This window comes from Protopterus annectens, chromosome 4.part1 (genome assembly GCF_019279795.1).
Source record: "Protopterus annectens isolate FY-2018-M chromosome 4.part1, PAN1.0, whole genome shotgun sequence".
NCBI lineage: Eukaryota > Metazoa > Chordata > Ceratodontiformes > Protopteridae > Protopterus > Protopterus annectens.
Window position 1 is genome coordinate 173,479,734 of NC_056734.1, and position 22,813 is coordinate 173,502,546.

The window sequence follows — 22,813 nt, forward strand, 5'->3', positions numbered from 1 at the left end:
GGCAGATTATGGCTCCCGACAGGCAGCTAACAGTAACCTTCTGCTTATCCAGCCTAGTGAGTGGGGCGTCAGTGTGCCTGACTATAGAGTCACCTATTACTAGTGTGTTAGGTATGTTATTTCGCCTTAAGGGCTGTGATTGTGTGGCACACTGATTTTGTGTTTTATGTGTTGTCTGGTTTGTGATGGGAAGTGCCGGTTGTTTGGGTGTCTGCTTTGGAGGTCTCTGATGCTTTTGCAGGTTTTTATTTAGAGCCTTCGAGTATGATTTTGTGTATTTATGTGTATGTTTTACCAGTGCTGTTTTAGTAGGTCTGTGTGCAGCTGGAGTTGTGGTGCAAGTGTAACCTTCTCCTCTAGACTGTCTGTTCCAGTCTTGGGTGGAGACAGCTTAGCTTCCAGTTTGGCTGTATAATTGCTTATCTCACATATGTTAGTGTTTTGTGGTAGGAGGAGAGGGTTGTCTGTGTACATGTGGCAGTTGTAACATTGCCTCAGGATAGCCAGATTCACCAGCTGAACTGGAGAGTGCACCTGAAGTTGCCCTTTGGTCATGCCTGAATAGTAGGGTGAGCTGCTTAGTTGCTTGGTTTGTGAGGGGTAAATAAGGAGCCTTGCCCTGCTGGGCAGTCAGTGTCAGGGTATATTAGTGCTTGCTGTTAGGTCTGAGCAAGTGCTGGACTGTAAGATGCTTTTTGAGTGCTTAGGTTGAGAGTTAGACTAGTTTCAAGGGAAAAACTGAAGAGGAGACTTAGTGGAGCCGGGAATAATTTAACCATAGCTAACCGGCACTGCCCGGTGCGCAAAACCATGCAAACATGGTTTTTATAGTAGGGAAATAACAGAGATAGAAATTAGTCCAAAATGGCCAATAAACTACTAATGTCTGGGCTGGAACCACTCCTCCAGGGACAGATAGGTTGCTCAAAGCTCCCCTCTCTCACAGGTGAACAGAGAAACTTCCTTCTATCCAAGTAAGGTATGGGCAACTCAGAAACTAATATCACAGCCCTGAATTCAGCACTAGCCTGAAAACTGGACTATACTAGCTTAGAAAGGTGGGAAACAAGGAATTTTTTTTTTTAAAAGATAAGGCAAAAACAGTAAAAAATACACTTAAAACAGCTTTAAACAACTACAAACGATCAGAAAAGGCTGTCACACTTCAGTGTATAGCCTACAACAGTTAAACAAATTATTTAAACAAAAAACAACTTTTTAAAAGTGCAGGCAGTCAAATAAGTACAATATGTGAAAAAAACAAGCTTTTAAATCACAATAAATGCTGGAAAATCTGCGTTTAGGTGGAAAACAGTTAAGTACAGCAAGAAAGTACAGAAAACTGATACTTAATCACTCCAAAGTCTCTCTCCTAAGCTAGAAGACTTGTATCAGTTTAAGGCTTTCTAGTGCTACCCAGTAGGTTAGTTACAGGAAAGATGGGAAACAAGCGCAGATGTGGTCTTTTAAACCAGAAAGTTGAAAGAGACAGACAAACTGTCCAAATGGTCAATAAACTACAATTTCTGGGTCAAGAACCTCTCTTGTCATGGTAGACAGGCTACCTAGTGCTTACCACTCCCACTGATAAGCTAGAAGGCTTTCCTCCAACACAGAAAGGCTTGCAGGGCTCAGAAGCTTACCAACAGTCCTGGATACAGCAACTTTGTATCTGGACTAGGCTAGTTACAGGAAAGGCAGGAAACAAGTGCAAGTGCGGCATTTAAACCAGAACGTTGAAAGAGATGGAAAAAAACTGCCCAAACGGCCAATAGCTACAATTTCTGGGCCAGGAACCACTCCTCTTGTGGTAGATAGGCTACCTAATGCTTACCACTCCCACTGATAAGCTAAAAGGCTTCCCTGTAACACAGAAATGCTTGGGGGGCTCAGAAGCTTGCAAAGAGTCCTGGAATACAGCAAATCTGTACCTGGACTAGACTAGTTACAGGAAAGGTGGGGAACAAGTACAAACATAGGCTTTTAAGCCAGCAAGTTGAAAGAGATGGAAAACTGCCCAAACGGCCAAATAAACTACAATTTCTGGGCCAAAACTCACTCTTCCTGTGGAGGATAGGCTACCTAGTGCTTACCACTCCCACTGATAAGCTAGACGGCTTTCCTCCAACACAGAAAGGCTTGGGGGCTCAGAAGCTTACTAACAATCCTGGATACAGCAACTCTGTAACCGGATTAGGCTAGTTATAGGAAAGGCGGGAAACAGGCACAAGTGCGTCTTTCAAACCAAAAAGTTGAAAGAGATGGAAAAAACTGCTCAGACAGCCAATAGCTATAATTTCTGGGCCAGGGACCACTCCTCTTGTGGTAGATAGGCTACCTGATGCTTACCACTCCCACTGATAAGCTAGAAGGCTTCCCTCCAACACAGAAAGGGTTGAGGGGCTCAGAAACTTACAAAGAGTCCTGGATACAGCAAATCTGTACCTGGACTAGACTAGTAACAGGAAAGGCAGGAAACAAAACGCAAACACAGGCTTTTAAATCAGAAGGTTGAAAGAGATGGAAAAGCTTCCCAAATGGTCAATAAACTATAATTTCTGGGCCAGAAACCACTCCTCCTGTGGTAGATAGGTTACTTAGTGCTTACCACTCCCACTGATAAGCTAGAAGGCTTCTCTCCGACACAGAAGGGCTTGGGGGGCTCAGAAGCTTACCAACAGTCCTGGATACAGAAAATCTGTACCTGGATTACACTAGTTATAGGAAAGGCGGGAACCAAATGCAAAACGGGCTTTTAACCAGAAAGTAGAAAGAGATGGAAAAACTGCATTTCAGGGCCAAAACCCACTCTTTCCGTGGTAGATAGGCTACCTAGTGCTTACCACACCCAGTGATAAGCTAGAAGGCTTCCCTCCAACACAGAAAGGCTTGTGGGGCTCAGACGCTTGCCAACAGTCCTGGATGCAGCAAGTCTGTATCTGGACTTGACTAGTTACAGGAAAGGCAGGAAACAAGCCTAGAATTTTTTTTTTGTTACAGAAAAGCAGCTAAAACAGCAGTGAATATAATTCAAATTGTAGTGCAGGCTAGCACACCCGAGCATGTAGCAACACTACGGCAAATACAGTTCAAATAAGTGCAATTAAATTAACAAATGACTAAAAAACAACTGCAGAAGGCAGTAAATTAGAAGGCTACTAACAAGCAGTAATAAATGCCGTGGTGGTACAGTGGTAGCATTGTTACCTCATGGCAAGAGGTTCTCCTCGTTTGATTCTCAGCATGGCTTGGGAGTGCCTTCTGTGTGGAGTCTGCATGTCCTCCCCGTGGTTGGGTAGCATTTGAAAGACATGCGTGCGTAAATGGGCGTGCCTTCGTTGAAGGTTGGGCGTCGAGCTGACACCTCGGCGTTTCATAAAAAAAATCTACTGCCAATCATTAGCAGACCGGAGTTCTACTGTCGCAACCCCTTACCGGGAAAAAGCCGAAAGACAAACAACAACTAACAAGCAGTAATAAGTGCAGAGTAAGAGTGACTGAACAGATAACAGCATGCAGAAGAGCAACTAAGACAGTTACAGTAAGAGCAGATGAATAAGATATATATATATATATATATATATATATATTTTTTTTTTTTTTTTGGGGGGGGGGGCAGAGCAGGATTAAGAGGCTACAGGGGTTGTCCTTTCCAAATGCTCTCTTTGTACACAGTAGGAGTGCCTGAAATCAGAATATGATCTCACTGCACTCAGTTGTGTGAGCAAATAAGATGGGCCCAGAAGGAGTATCCAAATACAAATCTACAAGAGGGGCGGGCAATTTCAAAGCCACCAACATTAACACCAAAACAAGAGCAGGGAGGGTGGGTAGAGAGACAACCACAACTTCAATTGAGTTAATATTCAGTGAAAAACACAAATAAATAAATTAAATACAGTCCTATATGCAAAAGATCAGATAAAAGTGTACTTACATTCACTTATACGTCCAGCTGATTTCAGGTAGATGTTAGTCAGCCAAAGCTCTGATATTAAGTGTAGTGATATCAGCTTCACAGATTTTCAAAAAAAGTTTCAGGTGTAGCATTGTTCTGGGGAATAAAGGTGTTCGGCTTGTGATAGCTATGTGGGACAATAGATGCATTAGTGCCATTCTTACCATAAATAGACTTCAGCATCACATCATGACAAAACAGTTTTACACTAATGAGAGCATGACTGAGTCTGGAAGGAGTTTCTGGTATAAAGTTTAGACCTCTATTTAAAACTGAAAACTGTGCCAATGTCGAGCAAGTATTACTGAGGTTGACCACTGAATTATTCTGGATGAAGTCCTGTGGTCTATTTCTCCAATGAAATCTTTCTTCTTTTCCTGCCCCAACTCACAGAGCATGCTCCCTTCCATGTGGTGTTTATATGTTGTGGTAGTGAACCTGCCAAAAAATTTGTGTTAATAACCGCTGTACTCTTAGGTCTAGCTCCTCACTCAATGTTCATATCGGTATTTTGTTCAGTAGTGGATAGATTCCTTGTACTGTTTTCAATAGTTGTATCAATAGGTGTATTATGAGCTTCATGCTGTTGTGAGTTTGTGTTAACTGTGTCGGTAGACACTGTAATGGATGCATTTCCATGTGCATCTCTCGTTGTTTGGCTTGTAGACTATTTTGGCCACACACATATCTTCTCAATTTTAAAATTGATGAAGTCCCTAGGGTCTATATTACATCATCGAAATCTTTCTTGAACGAACGACATTTCATCAAAAATGCCATTCATCGAATTCCGCTCTTATGGGGGGCTGTGCCCCCCTCCACACCCCTAACTAGATATACCAACTCTGAGATCGCACTACAGTGAGGAAAGGGCAAATTTTCCGATCTTCACTGTACCACAATCTCACTATGAACAGTTCAATGAACGGCATGTTCGATGTAAGTGCACCAAAAATGCCGTTTGCTTAACTGAATTTTCGATGATGTAATAGGACCCAGTACTGAGCTATTTTCTTTGATTTTATCCTCTCTTGTCTCGAATCAAAGAAATCGTTGAATGTAGTTCCTCTAGTTTGTCACAATAGCAAACTGCAGTGTATCTTTTTTCAATATCACATTGTAAACTTTCTGCTTCAGAAGCTAACTTCTTCTCAGTTGGACTGAAGTAATCAAGTAAGTCTAATGTAATTAAAGCTGTTTTTTAAATGTATTGCTTGCCATTTTTTCAGTAAATCAGGATGGCTGTTGTCGTAATTAGGCATCAATAAGACTGTTAACCCCCTGGGAATAATCTTTTGGTGCAGGCAGGCTTCCAAATGGAAGCGCTGCCATTGGAGTTTTTTCATCTTGTATAAAATGTTCTCATAAGTTCTAAAAGTTGTGAAAAAAGATTCCATCTTCATATACTGACTCCCCACTATTATTCATTTTCAAACATAACAGTGGATTTTCTCCCATTTTTGTAACATTGTGTGCGAAACATTCAGAATTTCGTACTATTGTTAATTCCGGACAGTAGTTAATCAGTTCCTGCTCTTTCCTGTGTTTTCTTTTTTGGGGTTTGTGTGTTTTGACATGCTCTGTTAAATATTTTTAGGTATCCCATCATGAGTGAGGGGTTTGGGGTTTAAAAAGTTGCCTGCATGCAGGCACAAGATCTTCACTAGGATACTCCCTTTCAGTGTTTATTGTTTGGGGTTGGCTCATCTTGATATTGTTTGTTCATTCTGTGGGGAAAGAACCCTTTCTGCCAGATATAATAAATTATGTTAAAGAGTTGTCTCTCTGTCCCCATGGAGAATCAGCCCTTTCTACTTCTGGCTTCCACTCCAGCAGGAAATCTGGAAACAAGCCTAAGTCATCCAAACAGAAAGATAAAAATAAACATAAGGAAAAGGGCAAAGATAAGGATAAAGAAAGTCTTCAAAAATGATCCCCTGAGACTTTGGGGCCCTTGGGTTTGGCTTCTAAGCTTCTGAGATTGTTCGATCTGGTCACTCTCTCAAAACCGATACAGATCCAGTCTCCTGCTCCTTCTTCAAGGTCATCTCTGTAGCCAATCAGCCACCACCTCTGTTTTCCAATTTTGCAGTTGAGATCATCTCTTCGATCTTCTAGGCCTCCTTTGGTGGTGTCATCTTTCAGGTCCATTTGGTCTTCAAGAAGCCTGTCTGAAGCTGATGTTGACATGATGATGCAAAAGTTTTTGAGGGCCTACATCCAGAGGAGGGTCCTCCCTGCATCTCTTGCTACAGAGTTGCTGGACTTGGCCCTGAAAACTCCCCTTTTTCTTTCTCCTTCTCTGGTCTGACCCTCCGATCTGATGGTTGGGGAGTCAAGTGTTACCTTCAGGATGCCTTCGTATGAGCTTATAGCTTGGTCGGCTTTGACTCTCTATTCCTTACCTGTTCAACTTCAGTGGTATTAGATCTTAAGGGATCTTGGAGCCAAGAAGCAGGACTCAGTGCCATGGGGTTGGGGTCAACTCCATGGCAGTGTGATCTGTCCCTTCCCCTAGGTGTTTTTGCTTTGGACAGCTTGGCTGTGGTGTCTACCTCAGAAACAAGTTGGATCAGATTTTGGGAAATTCCCCTCTTGGGTTCTTTGAATCTCAGGGTACACTTTTTAGGCAGGTATTGACTTCAGCCTTTGATGCCTTTGAAAGAATTATCTCTAGATTTAAGGAGCAGCACTGTCATTCACACTCAGCTCTATCCCAATCCCCTCTGTCTTCTTCATTCTCCTCTTCAAGTTACCCTGCTTGACAGGGACAGTCAGTTTCCTGAAGTCTCGAGGACACTCTCCAAGTGAGTTCCCCTTTCACTTCTGAACCTTCCCCAGTGCCCCCCCCCACTCCACCCCAAGGAGGAGCATAGGAAGCGGGCTTGTAAAAGGAGGCATTTGGATTCCTATCAGGAATCCTTCATTGAAGATACTGACTGCTTTTTGACAGAAAAGTTGGGGAAAACAGATATTGCCAGCAACAACTTCCTCAGGGATCGGCAAATTTCTTGCCCCTCATCCCATCACTGACAAAAGTGGCTGTCTCTTGCCCACTGAGGAAGCCCAGCTGCCGCAGAGGACATGGCTAACTGGTGGTGCATGGTGGCTGTATGGAAAGCACCAGAAGGATCTGAAGAAAAAGGTGAGTTGTCTGAGGAACCAGCTTTGGCCACAGTAGAGTCACCAACCTGCAGCAGAGGCAAATTACTAGTATCTTGTGGAGACAAAGGCAGCTTAACTATACTTTTCTTTTTGTGACTAGAAAAAGTTCTGATCGAGGGTCCGGCAGTTTATTCCATGGTCAAGCTGAAAATGGTGCTTGTTTCCTGGGGAAGCTTAGCAGCAATAGTGAGTAAAATGGGAAAGTATCCATTTCCCATAAGAAAACTCAGTAAAAAGCACATTCCCCCAGTTCCCAAAAGTAAAATAAATATGGTTTCTCTACAGAAAAAATAGTTCTGAACAACTTTTAACTGTTTACCACAAAAGTTAAAAAAAAAGCCCCTCTCGCATCTAAAAGTACATAAGTCACCAGTCAAGGAAAATAGTTTTTCTTAACTTAAAAGTACTTGTTTCACACAAAAAAAGTAGTTTAAGCAAGTTAAAAAGTCAAGTAAAATGTTTATCCCCAAAAGGAACTTATCTTCTCCACAGTGGAACAGCATTGGTTGTCGATCTTCAAAAGCCCACAGCGGAGAACACTTCTAGCCAGCAGGAAGACTCTGAAGGTTTTGGTATCAAAACCTATTTTTTAGTCAAGTCAGCTTGAACAAACTAATGGTTTTGTCATGTGGAAGGTGCCCTGAAGTTTCGGAAGCTGGACGAGTGTTATATCCTATGCAGGTTTTAACCCATATCGCTTAGGCTACTGCAGCACTGATCAATATGAAGAATATCATTATATAGCCACAGCCCTCACACACTGTATCATTTTAAGTAGTAGATGATTGTCATTGTACATGAGACAATTGGTACATTTTCTTAGAATGCTTATTTCAAGCAAGGTGGCTGCAGAGGCAGATTGCAAGTACAAATCTATGATTCCAGGTGCTTACTAATTTAGGCTAAAAAAGGGGGGGGGGGCAGCACCTAGGAGGTTTGGAGTTGATTTACTGGAGTGCTTGCAACTACTGAAAGGGAGTGAGTCTTGGCTTGTAGGTAAGATGTTGATGTAGGGTATACTAATACGTGCAGACAGAGAAAATCTGATTTGAGCAGCACATCAGGTAGATAGGAAAATAACTTGTCTAGACTGCCTGGGAGATCACCTTTGACACGCAGTGATGTACAGCTACATAACTGCAATATCTATAGCTATAGCTGGGAGGAGAATATAACTGTTTCCTAAGAGACAATATGAAAGTGAAAGCATCTGCATTTGTTGAACATCGATGTGCAGCACTATGGAGAATGCAGTCACCACTGTTTAAACAGGGTGGAAGAAGTGGAGAACTAATGTGAAAGTAGCTAGGGCTGCAGTCAATAATGTCTGCTTGTCAGAACAATAGCAAATACTCCTTTCCACTGAATAACCACTACTGCCATCAGCAACTTTTATATTCCTGAGGTCAGTCATAAGAACATCCTGAAAATGTTTAGAACTGTGGTTTGCTCTCTTTATCTGCTGTAATCCAGCCTCATGAATATGCTGAAATGTTGTTGAGTTGTTGCTTTTTTTTTGTACCAAACTTTAATTCATAAAATATATCCTGTGAATCAAGTTGTAACAGCATCACTTAAACTGTTGTGTTTAGAGTAGTAGTCAAAGTGGCCAGACCAGTGCAAACTTACCTGAACTCAAAAGTCCAAAAGCAGAGATTTTCTTAGCAGAGCAAAGATGGCTTTCCAGACTAAAATTACAAAACTAATTGATGTTAATTCCACACAACCCCCAGCCCCACCCCCACCCCCATTCTAGAGGGTTTCCACCTCTTACTAAATATACTAACTCTGAAGTACCCATGTGTCATAATAAGTAATGTTTATTTTTTTAAGGGGGAGATATTGGAGCAACAGCTAGTTTTGAATACTCTTATCAGTCACTACTGCTTGGGGATGTTGCCTTTGGCTAACGTACTGCTGCCATTTTCAGCATAACTATACAATCATCTACTTTGCTATTCTTGGTATAGAGTCCAGCATGCAGCTTGCTCTTCTGGTGCCAGTTTACTCTAGACTTGTGCTGACAGAGCTGCTAGTTTACTGTTTAAAAGATTTGTTCTTGAACAGAATAGAGAGGTTTGTCCTTGTTACGTCAATATATTTAATGCATGCTCTCTAGTACTGCCACAGTGAATATAAGGACCATTTTATCTCATCTGATAATTCATCTGAAGGACAGGCCATGTGTAACTGTTCAACTTGAGCATAACTGTGGTGTGATTCTGCTTTGGCACGTTAATTGGATAACTTTACGTTACAAAGACATGTGTCTGGACTCTGGAGTGTTTCTCACTGGGCCTCCGCTGAAAATTGTCTTTGTTCCAAGTCGGACTTTCCTGGTGAATGTTAAATAAATAAAGAATAAAAAATAAAAATAACTGTTTTAAGAATTTTGCGTATGCTGATTTCTTGTAGTCTATTTTTAAAATAAGGTTGCTCATTACCTGCATCTAAATATACTTTATATGCCTGCCTTTGCTTTTAGATTGAATTAATATTGTGCTTTGGTTATGATGCCACTACCTGTTTCTGGTTGGATCCATATCACTCATGATTTGTTTTGTTATGGAGCTTAAAGGCTTCTGATTAACTTAATATTATTTTTAAAATGCATACTCAGTTCAATTGTACTGTATCATTACCTTTATGTTTTTTCTTCTGATTCTCCTCGTGGTGACCCTGTGCAATAAAACAGTTAGCTAAATTAGCTATCTGCCTGCAGTATAAGCTAAGATGGGTATTTATTGTGGTACAAATGTAAAGACAGAATGTGTAATTGTCTTTGTCATAAGTGATGGTTTAATAAAGATGTTTCTTGTTGAAAAAAAAAGCAGGAATTGAATAATTTTATGTAATGTTTTTTAGGTTATATGATATATAGCAATATATGTGAAGTATAATGTTTGTAAATGTGAACTTGTTAATACAGTTTGATTGCTTTTATATAAATGTAAATTTGCTTTTATATAAATGTAAATTTGCCTGTGTCAGAAGTGATAATTCAATACAGGTGTTTTAAAAAATGTAAAGCTAGAATGTTGGCCGATAGCAGAAAAGAGCCATTAACCCTCCATTTAGATTACCATTCACTACAGATTGTTGCATTTCAAAGCCCTGATGTATGTTTGACTTTCCTGCTCTGCAAAACTTTCTCATTTTTTTGTATTCTCTCTGAAATCTGGAATCATCTAATTACTTTACCCTTTACCACCTTATCTGGTTTGTACCTTCAATGCCCTTCATTGTAAAATCACTTGCTGACATTACCTCTGGGCTTTCACCTTTTCTGAAAATGTTATGCAGTGTCATGGAACTTTATCTCAGTTAAAGTGCCTTTATTAACTTGTAATTGAAATGCTTATTTTGTTATAGGTGAGAGGCCATACCAGTGTGATTTGTGTGATAAAGGCTTTGCACAGAAATGCCAGCTTGTGTTTCATTGTCGGATGCATCATGGTGAAGAGAAGCCATACAAGTGCGATGTATGTAATCTGAAATTTGCCACTTCTAGCAACCTGAAAATTCATTCTAGGTAGGTAATGTTAAGAGTTTGTACCTCTCAAATGTTCACATTTTTGATTCATACTTCTTTTCTGTTCTTCGTAAGAGTTCTTGTTCTCTGGCAAATCACTGAGTATTGAAATCACTAAATAATGCCAGACATTTGAATTTCAGACTTCATACACTTCAGAAAATACTTACTAATAAAAAACCTATTATTTTGGCAGCTTTGTAAGTTTAAAATCTGTCCCTGATTCCCCCCATTGTTTTTGGCTTTTTTCTAGAAATCTTGTGATAAGAGTTTGAGAGGGTATGATCAGTAGTGATGATGGTGTTTCTGAGATCATTTAGAAACATTGTAATGAGGAAGATCAATTCTCAAATGGAAAACAACAGCCAGCACACAACTTCAGTGATGATGATTTAATAACATCTTGTCATACTGGATAACAATATTTCAATACAAAAGGCAAATCAGTTTTGGCTAGAGCCTTCATCAGTGCCTTAACAAATCTTGAAAAGAACATCCAGAAAAAGATAATTACCAGCATATATAAGAATTAAAATCCACCCCCTAGAAAACCAACCCAATCATGATACATCATTTAAACCAGGAGAAAACACCCCAATTTAATAATCCAAAAACATTCTCTTTAATTTAACACTTGATGCCAGCTTAACTTATTAATGAGGAAGTTCAAGCCAAGAAAGCTTGCCTCCAAGTAAAGCAATGGGATGATTTTAAAACTGAGATGATATCAAGATTTAAGGTTGAGCACATATTCTTTCTCTTGAGTGGTGTTGAAATGCTACAGTGTGCCCCCAAATAAAAAACAAATAGGTTCTCTTGCAAGATAGAAAATTAAATATTAAAAATATTTTAAAACTTATCATGCTTACTCTTTTTTTGCTTGTAATATTAGCTGTGATTAGAATATGTTCTCATTGTAGTAATCAGCTTCATAAACAGAAGAATAAAATAATTGGAAAAAAAACATTTTTCAGGTTGTGGTATCTTTCGTCACCTGCAAAAATAATGGTTTGATAAATGAAATGTTTACTGTAATTATTTAATTTTAGATACAACCTTCCAGTAATTGTTTTATTTCACAGATAGTTTTTATATTCCACTTGTTCGATTAAAACTATGAGAATGTTTTGCTAAATTATTTGCTAAATTAAGCAGATGTAATGTTTTGAATACCCCATACAGTAGATAAATGCTGAACTCGTTTCAGCTCTAGCACATGGCATTGTGCATGCCTCTATCCAGCACATGTTGTGGTATTTGAGTTTAGACTAGTAGAGAGTGCTGTTCTTCCAAGCTTTCCATTTGTTTTCTGCCATTCACACTGTTCACATCCTACGCCTGTCATCGGTGGAAGGTTCCCATGATCCATGTTTAAACAGCATAGCTACAGTGTTTTCCTGGGCAGCAGATCATAATCCTTGTCCCATATCAGCATTAATCGTATTGTTTTGGATTGGAGTGTAATGTGGAACACTGCCACAGATGCCAGTATTTCAGTCCAGCTACCTACAGAAGAGGAAGAGAGAAGCTCAAGACCTACTTCACCATGAGAAGGATGGCGTCTCTGGAGGGCATCTACTACAGGGACTGGCATGAGGCTCCTTCACATGATCCCAAATTACTGGTGGACCATGAAGAGAACATAAGGAATTTCAGAGGCCAGGCATCAGCCAAAATTTCTGTCAACAAAGTATGCATTTGAGGTTGTTTCACAAGTCTTAAGCTATTCCATGGTTAACTAGGACTCAAACTCATACCTCTTATTAGTTGATGACAAGAGAAATATAAAAGTTGCACCTCCTCCTGTAGCTATCTAGAGATGGTAAATCATTGGGTGTCAGCACCAGCCATCCCACATTGGTGTATCTGGAGCATGATTGTGCATCTCCTGGCAGCTTGGAGGCCTGCCCACATAGAAGCTCAATGCTGGGACACAGATCAAATACTCTACTCTTCTGACCTTAACCAGAGTTAAGGAAGACCCCTAAATGAGTAGAGAAGACATCTGCAGGTTCGTCAGTGCCAGTTGTACTCATGGATAGTATAGACTTTGGCTGCTTACTGCCTGTTAGAGCTCAGTCTTGGGGAGCACTGCTTGATGTCATTAACATGCCTAAAGCAGGGTTCTCTGGCCAGGGACAATCTGCATCCTGAACTGTCCCAGGGTTGGGGTACTGTCAACAGAAGCTGTATTGTCTGTATTCTCATTACATCACACTTCTGGTGAATTTGGGACTCTTCCTGGTGGAGCAAGGGGTAGGGGCATATCTCTCCCCTTACTTTCTTCACATAGAGGAGTTTCTGGAGATCCTGAGGTCCTGTATAAGAAGCAAATAAGGATAGTGAAACTGCTTCTCTTTCTAACTCCCTTTTGATGACCATTTCTTTGTGGAGAGTCTTGTGTTCTGATACATTGTAAGCCAATTGACATCATTCCTTGTAATAAAAAAAAATAATAAATAAATGAAAATCATTAAAAACCAGTTCATATATATTTTTGTGGGTAAAATACTGGATTTAAGTTTGTCCTGTCCAAACACCGGAATGGGTAGGCTGGTGATTGAAGGCACCCTCCTGCATGGAAACAAGATCTGTGACTAACTAGAGCTCCTTTCCACTCCCACAGTGCACTGCTCACAACTAAAATCTCCAGATCTTGTTGTCGCCATTAAGTGCTTCATGAATTCTCTACTAGTTCAAGCAATTAGAGAGGTTTTCCTAGTCATTTTGAGTCAGGTGAGTCCCATTTTCTTCAAAAACATTTAGATATAGTCAGTTATATTTATACTGTAGTTTCCAAGTTACTTTTCTGGTGTTTTTACTTCAGAAACCTTTTCCAACCTGTTCCCTTCCCAATACACCCCCCTTTCCTCATTGAATATATTCATTAGAAAGAAATTCTGATTTCTCTTCTTTTTCATTATGATAGTAATTACTACTACTCATATCAGTGTTTTCTTTCTGTTTATAATATTGGGTAAAGATAAGGTCTGAGGTTTTCATAAGTCATCTGGATTCTTACAATTTTAGATTGCCACAATAAGTTAGTTCTGAAGAAACTCTTATTGGGCAATCAACCTAAAGAAAAGGAGAAGGAGATTACCAACAAAAATAAAGACAGGATTGGCAGACAAGAAAGGAAGAAAAAGAAAAAAGGCTAGAGAATTTGGATACCTCAGTCTTTGAGAAGTTATTCCCTGACAAGGTGCAAGAATTGTAGCTTTGTCCTCCTCCTGACCAGGACATGAACTATGGGCACTTGCTCGTCTCCTGCAAGGCAAGAGTATTCAAGCCTGACTGACTCAGCTCTGAGAAGAAAAACAGGGAGATTCTTCTTGGAGAAGGAGGTGTTCTGGTTCCTCTCATCTCTTCCCACTTCCGCTTCCCCTCCTCTTGGTCATTCTGGAGCACTGCACAGTTAAATATAGACAATGTGATGAAAGCCTTCATAAAAGCTCAGCTTCAGCTTGGTGTTCTCAAAGCCCCCCTCAGTGTCTAGGGAAATGTGAGAAGAAACAAGTCCTTTTCTTCATTTCCTACCTTGGGCCCATTTCTGGTGCTGAAGATATTGGAACCTGTCATAGATCCAATAACAGTTTTCTCAACACGTCTAGATTTGTTTTCCTTGGTGTTGGCACTGGCTTTGTTGTTCCTGACCCCCCACTAGGCTCGATGCTAGCTCTGATGCTTTTGGAGTCACTGTAAGTACTGATGCTGTCATCCTTAGATTCTTCAGTGCCAAATTACACCTTGGTGGCCTCAGTGTGAGAGTTGTCATGCTGACAGTCAGTACCAACAACGTTTCCCATTTTGTGTTGGTGCTGATGCAGTCAATGTTGACGGCTTCAGCCTTGGGCACCTCAGCAGATTTTTCTGCACAGAGGAGATCTGCTGAGATTTTCCAGTGAGAACAGACACCTGCTCCAGCAGTTCCATGCCTGTACACCATTGAAGCAGAGCCTTTGGACTACTCATCAGTCTTACTCAGGACATAAGACCATAGAAGCAAAGAAAACATGTTAGGCCTAGGTTACCTTTTGTCCAGGAGAGTATATGTAAATCCCCACAAAGCCCACCAAGGAAGAGGTTGTGGAAGAGAAAGTGTGTGGACTTCACATTGGAGTCCCTCCCCCCAAACACTGATCTCATTGAAGGGGAGACCTCATCCCAGCCCCCCCCCCCCCAAAAAAAAAAAGATTATCAAGTTTAGTAAAATTATTCACGGCCCATTGGCCCTACTTCCTTTGAGGAGGAGATCCTTTAGGAAACCTACAGGTCTTCACCCCCAAGAGTTTGGGTGAGCCTGTCTTGGATAAATTAATACATATGATGTATACAAAAGCTTAGAGGGAGCCTGATGTAGTGCACCCTATTCCCAGAAATCCAGAAAGCCTGACAGAATGTTTTGGACAACTTTTGGACTTCATTGTGCTGTCAGCAGCTGCCAGATGAGAATTCCAGGGATGTTCATGCTGTCCATCCACTGAGTATAATTTTATGGATGATGGATAGGTAAGAAAGCCCATATATGGATTGGGTACCTTTTTTATCAAGGCAATGATTTACTTGGCAAGTGCAATCAGGTTTTAGAGAGAGGATAAGATCCTAGAAACTCTGAAACAGTTGCTGACTGGTGACATTCATGAACAGTTGGAGACCCAGGTGGCTACCATTAATTCCATTACATCCCTGTCTGTGTGTCTCCTACACAAACCACTGGATGGAGCAGTTTATTCTGCAGGTGTAGGCATGCAGTGAGGCATTCAATCTGGCTGCAGTTGACTGGTTTTCAAAGAACACTTTAAAGAAACCTTTATCAGTACCCCCTTTGATGGAAACTCACTGTGTGGACAGAAAGTAAAATATAAGCTGCAACATTGTGACCAATAGACCAATATGCTTATAGTTTTTTGGGGTGAAGTTCTTAGCTCCCCAAGCATCATTTCAATTGAACCAAAAGGGAGCTAGGAACATCTGTTTTCAGAAGTCCCATCAGCCTGAGCACCAGCAGTAATTCAGCAGGACTTCCTGGGATATGGGGTAACTTCTTTAAACATCACCACAGCAGAGGCAGAAGTGGACTGCACCAGAAAGGATTCAGTGGTCCCTCCACAGGGACCAGGCAGTATGAACCTTGAACAATTTCACAACTTGTTCTTCTCCGGATGCAAGTCAGTAGACATCTCTGCCTGCATCTGCTTGCATGGCAGGCCATTATGCAAGACGGTTAAGTGGAATGCAGTCTTACCCCCACTGCCAAGAAGCCATACAGGCTTGGGAATGGGCTGTATCTCCACATTGCTTTCTTACAGCAACACACACACCAGGGACATCCAAAGTGATTGCAGGCAGGTTGAGTAGACAAACATTTTCCCCACAAAAATGGTTTCTCAACAAAATAAATAGCCCTAATTTTTTTCTTGGATGAGGGAAGCCTTGTTGCAATCTCTTTGCTTCACCATTTAGTACCAAGTGCAGCAGCTGTTTCTCCATCATCCCACAAGAGGGGATATCGCATAAGAGAAGCATTCACACACAATTGGTTACCTGAGCACATTTACACCTTTTCCCTATTCCACTAATCCCCAAATAAATTTCTGAAGAAAGTTAAGATATGCAAAGCCATCGTGATTCTCATAACCCTATCCTGGTCCTGCCATTTTTGGATTACCTTGCTTTGGCATCATCTAAGAAGAAAACCTCTTCTTCCACAACACCCTCACTTGTCACACCCATCTGGCCAGCCTCACCTGGACATCCAATCTGTACAATTAACAGCTTGATTTCTCTACTTCCAGTGATGGCCATGGATACTAGGCTTCCATCATAAGTTATACAGCTACTCACCGCTTCTCAGAAGCCTTCAGCCAGAAAGATTTGTAGAGGCAAATGATTTCTTTTTATGGACAAACAAGCAAGGCACAGACCCCTTTTCAGCTTTAGTTTCTAAAATTCTAACTTTTTTAACACAGGTTGTGATGATGTGCAGTAGTGCAAGCTGTGCCAGGGGGAGTAGGGCAGTACATGTGTAATATATCATCATGGAACTCATAAACAAAGACATTGGTAACCTCCAAACTCTGGATCCCACCCAGTTCGGGTTTGTGAAAGGCAGATCATGCCTCCTGAACCTGATTGACTTCTTTGAGGCAGTCACCAAAGCTGTGGATGAGGGTAAGGTGGTTCACACAGCCTATCTTGACCTCGCCAAGGCTTTCGACACCATCCCCCATTCTGGAATTATAGCTAAACTCACTAAACTAGGTATAAATCCCTATGTCACAAGATGGGTTGCCAACTGGCTCACTGACAGAACCCACACTGTAAAAGTTGCAGACTCCAAATCTGACCTCAAAGCAGTGACAAGTGGAGTACCACAGGGTTCCATCCTGGGGACCTCTCCTGTTTGGTATCTACTTCTCTGAAGTACAGGCTAACACAGAAGGCCTCTGGCTAACGAAGTTAGCAGATGACTGCAAACTAGGAGCAATAGGCAAGTCCCCAAATGATGTGGACATCCTACAGAAGAGCCTCACTGAGACAGATGCCTGGTGTCAGAGCCATGGCCTCAAGGTCAATGCCAAAAAGTGCAGTGTCATCCCCCTTTGGTAAAAACTCTGTACCCATGAACTACCACATAGGCAGCAATCTACTTAACACCGAATGCGTGATAAGAGACCTTGGGACCCAGGTGGACAGTAGTCTCTCCTTTGATAGTCACATCGCCACAGTAGTCAGGAAGTCCTTCTATGTGGCACACCTCATCATAAAAGGGTTCTCATCCAGGAAAAAAGAGGTCATTGTTCCCCTCTACTCATCACTCATTAGACCCATTATAGAGTACAACGCCCCTTTTGTAATGTACCTCACAAGACATCTGCAGCAGCTGGAAAAGCCACAGAAGTACCTCACAAAGAGGATTACTGGCCTCAAACAAATGCCCTACATTGACCGCCTCAAAAAACTCCAGCTTTACTCCGTAGCATATCGCCTACTCCGAGGTGATCTCTGCCTAACATATAAATCTATGTCAAACCCACAGCTGTTGGACATGCTACACCTAAAGAAATCCCAATCCCTCCGAGCTACACACTCTAGGGACCTAAACCTTGTCACTACAATAAACAGGACATGCTGGAGGGATAGATTCCTGTCCCAGAGACTTCCTATACTCTGGAAAAAGCTACCATCTATGTCAAGCAAAGTTCTTCATTAGCACTCTTCAAGAAAAATCTTGATGAGTGGATGGGAAATAGAAAATACACCCCGGGGATCACTTCTGTGTCTCTGCTGGACAGTGGCACAGGAAAATAACTTTCTTGGGTGGCGTAAGCTATTGAACCTTGCTGGCTAGGCTTACGTAGGCCCTTGGGCTGATAGCCTAGTACCTACCTATGAACCTGTATGCAGACATACTGATTTGTACAATTGCTTGTGTTAAACATGTGTTTATATAAAGTTCCTTGTTAAAAATGTATCAACAGTGGGTCCTGCTGGACAGAAAAGAAACATACATGTATGTCAGACTGTATTGTTATAACTGATGAAATGTGTATCTTCTTCTTCTTTCAGCTTTTCCCGGTTAGGGGTCGCTACAGTGGATCACCTGACCACTCATGAATGGCAGTGGAGTTTTACGGTGTCGAGTTGCCAGCCCGACGCCCAACCTTCCACAGAAGGCACACACATGCATGCACTCACACCTAGGGCCAATTTAGAGTATCCAACCCACCTACAGCATGTCTTTGGAATGTGGGAGGAAACCGGAGCACCCGGAGGAAACCCACACGACCATATGGAGGACATGCAAACTCCGCACAGAAGGCACCCCAGCCGAGGATCGAACCGGAGAACCTCTTGCTGTTAAGCAGCAACACTAACCACTGCACCATCGCGGCCATCCTTGTATGTGATAAAGTTACTAAAATAAATAAATATATTTTTCTTTTCTTCTCTTTTTTTCTTCCTTCTTTTTGTATTAAGCAATGTAGGCATTACAATGCAAAAAGAGAAGAAGTGCTAAACAAAAACATGTTTAAATTAATAGGCTGTAATTTTGGGTTGCTCACGTGGAGGATAGGGTGCAAATCTATACAGATCATAATATATGTTGAGCTGATAGGTTTTCTTTTACTTTTGCACAACTGAATGTCAGGATTAAGACCCTAGGCATAATATAATAACAAGTTTTAAGTGCAAACAAGTAAATATGAGAACATTTAATATAATGAAAAGTTTTCCTTTAGCAATATATGTTTCAGCTTGTCTTCCAGGCTGCAGCAAAGGACTACATTTTTTCTCTTACATTTTCATGGAGACAAGCAGATAATAGGGCAATAAAAGTCACAACACTGGCTTCTTGAAGACTAAACGCTAATATTTTGAAAGCATGTAGGTTGTTTTCACAGCTGGGAAAGGAATAAAGATAAAAAAAGAACAGACATGAAGTAATGTAAGTAGAAGCAGAGGCAATAACATAAGTCTTTGCATGGATAACCGCAATTTCAGGTTAATTAAGGCCTGTGTTGCTGTCTATTTTATTTAATTTTATTTATTAGACATTTGTTTACCAGAAAAGTTTGACTGGGTCATGAGGTACCCATTTTCAGTAGAGGCCCAGGGAGAAAAGTTCCAGACACACATGGTTAACAGAATGAAAAGCTAAACATACATAATAAAATCATGACATTCAAGCACAAGTATGAAAACAACACATTAGTTTGTCAGAATAAAAACTCAACAGACATAATAAAATCATAGTGTTCAAGCATAAATTATATGGAAAGCCTGATAACAGAAAGATGCAGCATTGTTTACATAATAGATGATTTTCATAATGATATTCTAAATGTCATGAAGGTTAAACTTCATTATTTGAAGATGTACACAGTTTTATGTGTTTGCGTTAAGTTAACAGGTTGTGGGAGTCATCTGGGGTGTGTTTGTTTGGGGGTTTTTTAAGGTTTTTTATTAAAACAAAAAGTCTTGTAAAATGTGACATAGGTTCCATTGCTGACGATAAGAAAAACAAAACTTTGTAAGGGATTAACCTGCCAAATATTAGTAGGTGGATGTATCACAAAAGCTGGAAATAGAAGATTAAAAAAGCTGCCATATATAAAAGGTGTGAATAATGACTTCTTACCATAATAGTGACACATTTATTGTTATCTTGGAATGTGAATGGTTTCATAGGAATAGACAAAAGTGAAAGAATATTTAATTATATTAGGAAGTGCAGGGTACAAATAATGCTACAGGAGACACATTTAGAAAGAACTGAGCATGAAAATTTGATAAAGAAAGGATTTTGGTATGGATATTAAGCAGAATATCATGGATAAAGGAAAAGAGGACTACTTATTTTAATTTCTACGGGAGCTCCAATAGTGATAGAAGAAGAAGAGGAAAAAGATAATAATGATAGATTTGTGGTAGTAAGGGGCTACTGGCAAGTGATAAGGATTACTCTGACGTGTATTTATATTCCACCTAAAACTACTATTATGAAGCTTAAAAAAGATTGGGAGAAATACTTATCTTTCAACAGAGAATGGTACTTAAAGGTGGAGAATGGAATTTGATTTGCAACAATGAGGGAAATATAACAAAAAAGGGTTGATTTCTGAAGGAATTTATGAAAATATTTTGTATGAAAGACATGAATTCAGTTGTAGGAACTCAGACAAAATGTACATATTATTCCCCAAAGTACAATAAATAGGGTATACTAGATACAAATAATATTTCACAGGAACATGTGCATTTAATTGAGAACTTTGGATAACATCGAATAACTATTTGAGATCATGCGCCATAAATTACTAAGATAAAAATGCAGGGTAATGATGTAAAAATGAAACACAGGCACTTCCCCACCTACTTGTTAAAAAGAGAGGAACTTAAAGAATGGGTAGTGGAAATTAGTCAGGAGTTATTAAGGAAGATAGAAATTACTCCAGAGGTTATAGCTAGTGAGGGGGATGAAAGTGGAGTTTAAAAATAGGGTAGAAATAAAAGAAAAAGAGATCAGGATAACAAGTAACAAGAATAATTTAGAGGGGCTGACAAAGATTTAAGTATTACAGCATAAGGGGAATCTCACAGCAAAAGAATAGGCACAACTGCGGAGAGCTATAGAAAAAAATAAGGGAGGACCTGGATAATATGCATGAGTTTTGAAAGATTGTTAAGCAACTGTTTTTTGTTTTTTTGATAACTCCAGAGCACAAAATCTTTTGGCACAATGACTTAGGAAGAAAAAAAAAAGATATATATATATATATATATATATATATATATATATATATATATATACATATATATAGTAACAGAGAATACCGGCAGGGAAGGGGTTAAGCTCAGCCCAGCTAACCTTAAGAAAAATAGCCTGAAAGTAAATGACTTGGTTTAGGCCATAAAGATTTTATCTTACTGGTCTGAATGCAGCCAAAGACACAATGTCTGTGAAAAGTCTGGTCTGGGATCCTGCTCTCTTGTCTTTAGTGGTGAATTAATTGCTACCTTGGGGTGCCGGAGAATAGCTTGTTAGGTTCTGCAAGAAGGGTGGAAGTGTTGGAATTGTTTTTACACTTTCCAGATGCTGTAATAAATCTTAGCTAAAGTTCTGTGTGTGTGTATTGTGACATATCAGTGGCAGATCCTGGCTCAGTTTCTAGTGAGAGGGTAGCATGGGAACCATGGAGTCAGTTGACCAGATGTGATGTCATTCTGTAGCCAGCACTGAAATTGTGTTTGAATATTACTGAGAGATGTGAGATGTGCACTCTGTTATTGGGCCTGACAAGATGCTCATCCACGTTCATCTTCCCTTGCTTTAGTAAGTACCTAGAGAGCAGTAATTATTCAGTCAATTAGAAAAATATATTGAGATCAGCTAAATGTGTTTTTTTCTGCATCAGTCTGAGTCTTTCCATCTGTGTTTTTTATATTTCCTGTGATAAAACCTTTGGTGTTTATTGTAAATAGATATTAAGTATTTTCACTTTTTTATTATTTATTATTAAGTATATCTAAACCTTTCATTGTGGCTGGTCTTTAAGAAAATATTTAACCTTTGAGAGTACTTGCATTTATTTTGTGGCACTGTGGCTCCACGTTCCTGAAAGTTTTGCTGCTTGGTTAAACATTTCCATTTGTATAAGTATAATTTTAATAAGTGAAATTGGGTACCCTGGTAAGAGATTTAAAGTAACTGCCTTCAGGTGTTCTGGTGGCAGCAGATCAAACTTATAGTCTGGGTAGAGGTGGCAGAGTGGGTAAGCTGTGTCAGCCTTTCCAAGGGGTGTGTGTGTGTGTGTGTGTGTGTGTGTGTGTGTGTGTGTGTGTGTGTGTGTGTGTGTGTGTGTGTGAAAATCAAATCTCTGAGTGTATGTGACAGCTACTTTGAACAGGGACACTGAGACCACTGATTTCATAGAGGGGGTGATGGAGGACTTGACTTTGAACACCTGGCTAAGGATGTGGCTCTGTAGTGGTCAGTGGGGAGACTTATTTGGGGCCTGGAGAGAAAGCCAAGCCCCAGGGCTGGAGTGTGCATTCCCTGTGTTTTTAAGGGAAATTGTACTTGTTGCAGAGGACTACATTTGAAAATACTGTTTGTGCCCATTTTTCTCACAGTGAACTTTCCTCACCAGTTTTAGTGGTGAGGATTGAAGCTCCTTGATCACTGGCCAAGACAAGGGACATCACATAGCTGTTTCATTCAAGGTTCAGTTATTCTTCCATCAAACTTCCTTTGGCCATAGTTTCATCCGACCATCAATGTGTTCTGCATAGTTATCTTTACCTTACTTACAAAGGGAGTTTTCCATTCCAGGCCCCCCTTGACTCAACCTTCTCCTCCGTGGGACTTAAACTTCGTATTGCAGAAACTCACTCTACTCAAGTTTGAACCTACCAAGTCTGCTAAACTTAAGTTCTTATCCTGGAAAACCCTTTTTCTGGTTGCTATTATCTCTGCTAGAGATTTTCAAGCGCTGTCATTCAAATTCTCATACATTGTGCTTCACAAAGACAGGGTCACACTTTGAACCAATACCTCCTTTATGCCCAAGTTTACAACACAACCTAACATGAATCAATCTCTTCACCTGTTAATTTTTTTTTCCAAACTGTACCAGCAAAAGAGAATGTGG

General features: G+C 40.3%; 1 protein-coding gene across 1 annotated transcript in view; it reads left to right on the plus strand.

Annotated features, from left to right (window-relative positions):
• Window positions 1-22,813, plus strand: part of MYNN (myoneurin) — a 655,694-nt gene that overhangs the window by 255,017 nt on the left and 377,864 nt on the right. Inside the window, exon 4 of the mRNA XM_044070083.1 lies at window positions 10,496-10,655. Coding sequence (XP_043926018.1) covers window positions 10,496-10,655 — 160 coding nt within the window. The remainder of the gene's footprint in view (window positions 1-10,495; window positions 10,656-22,813) is intronic.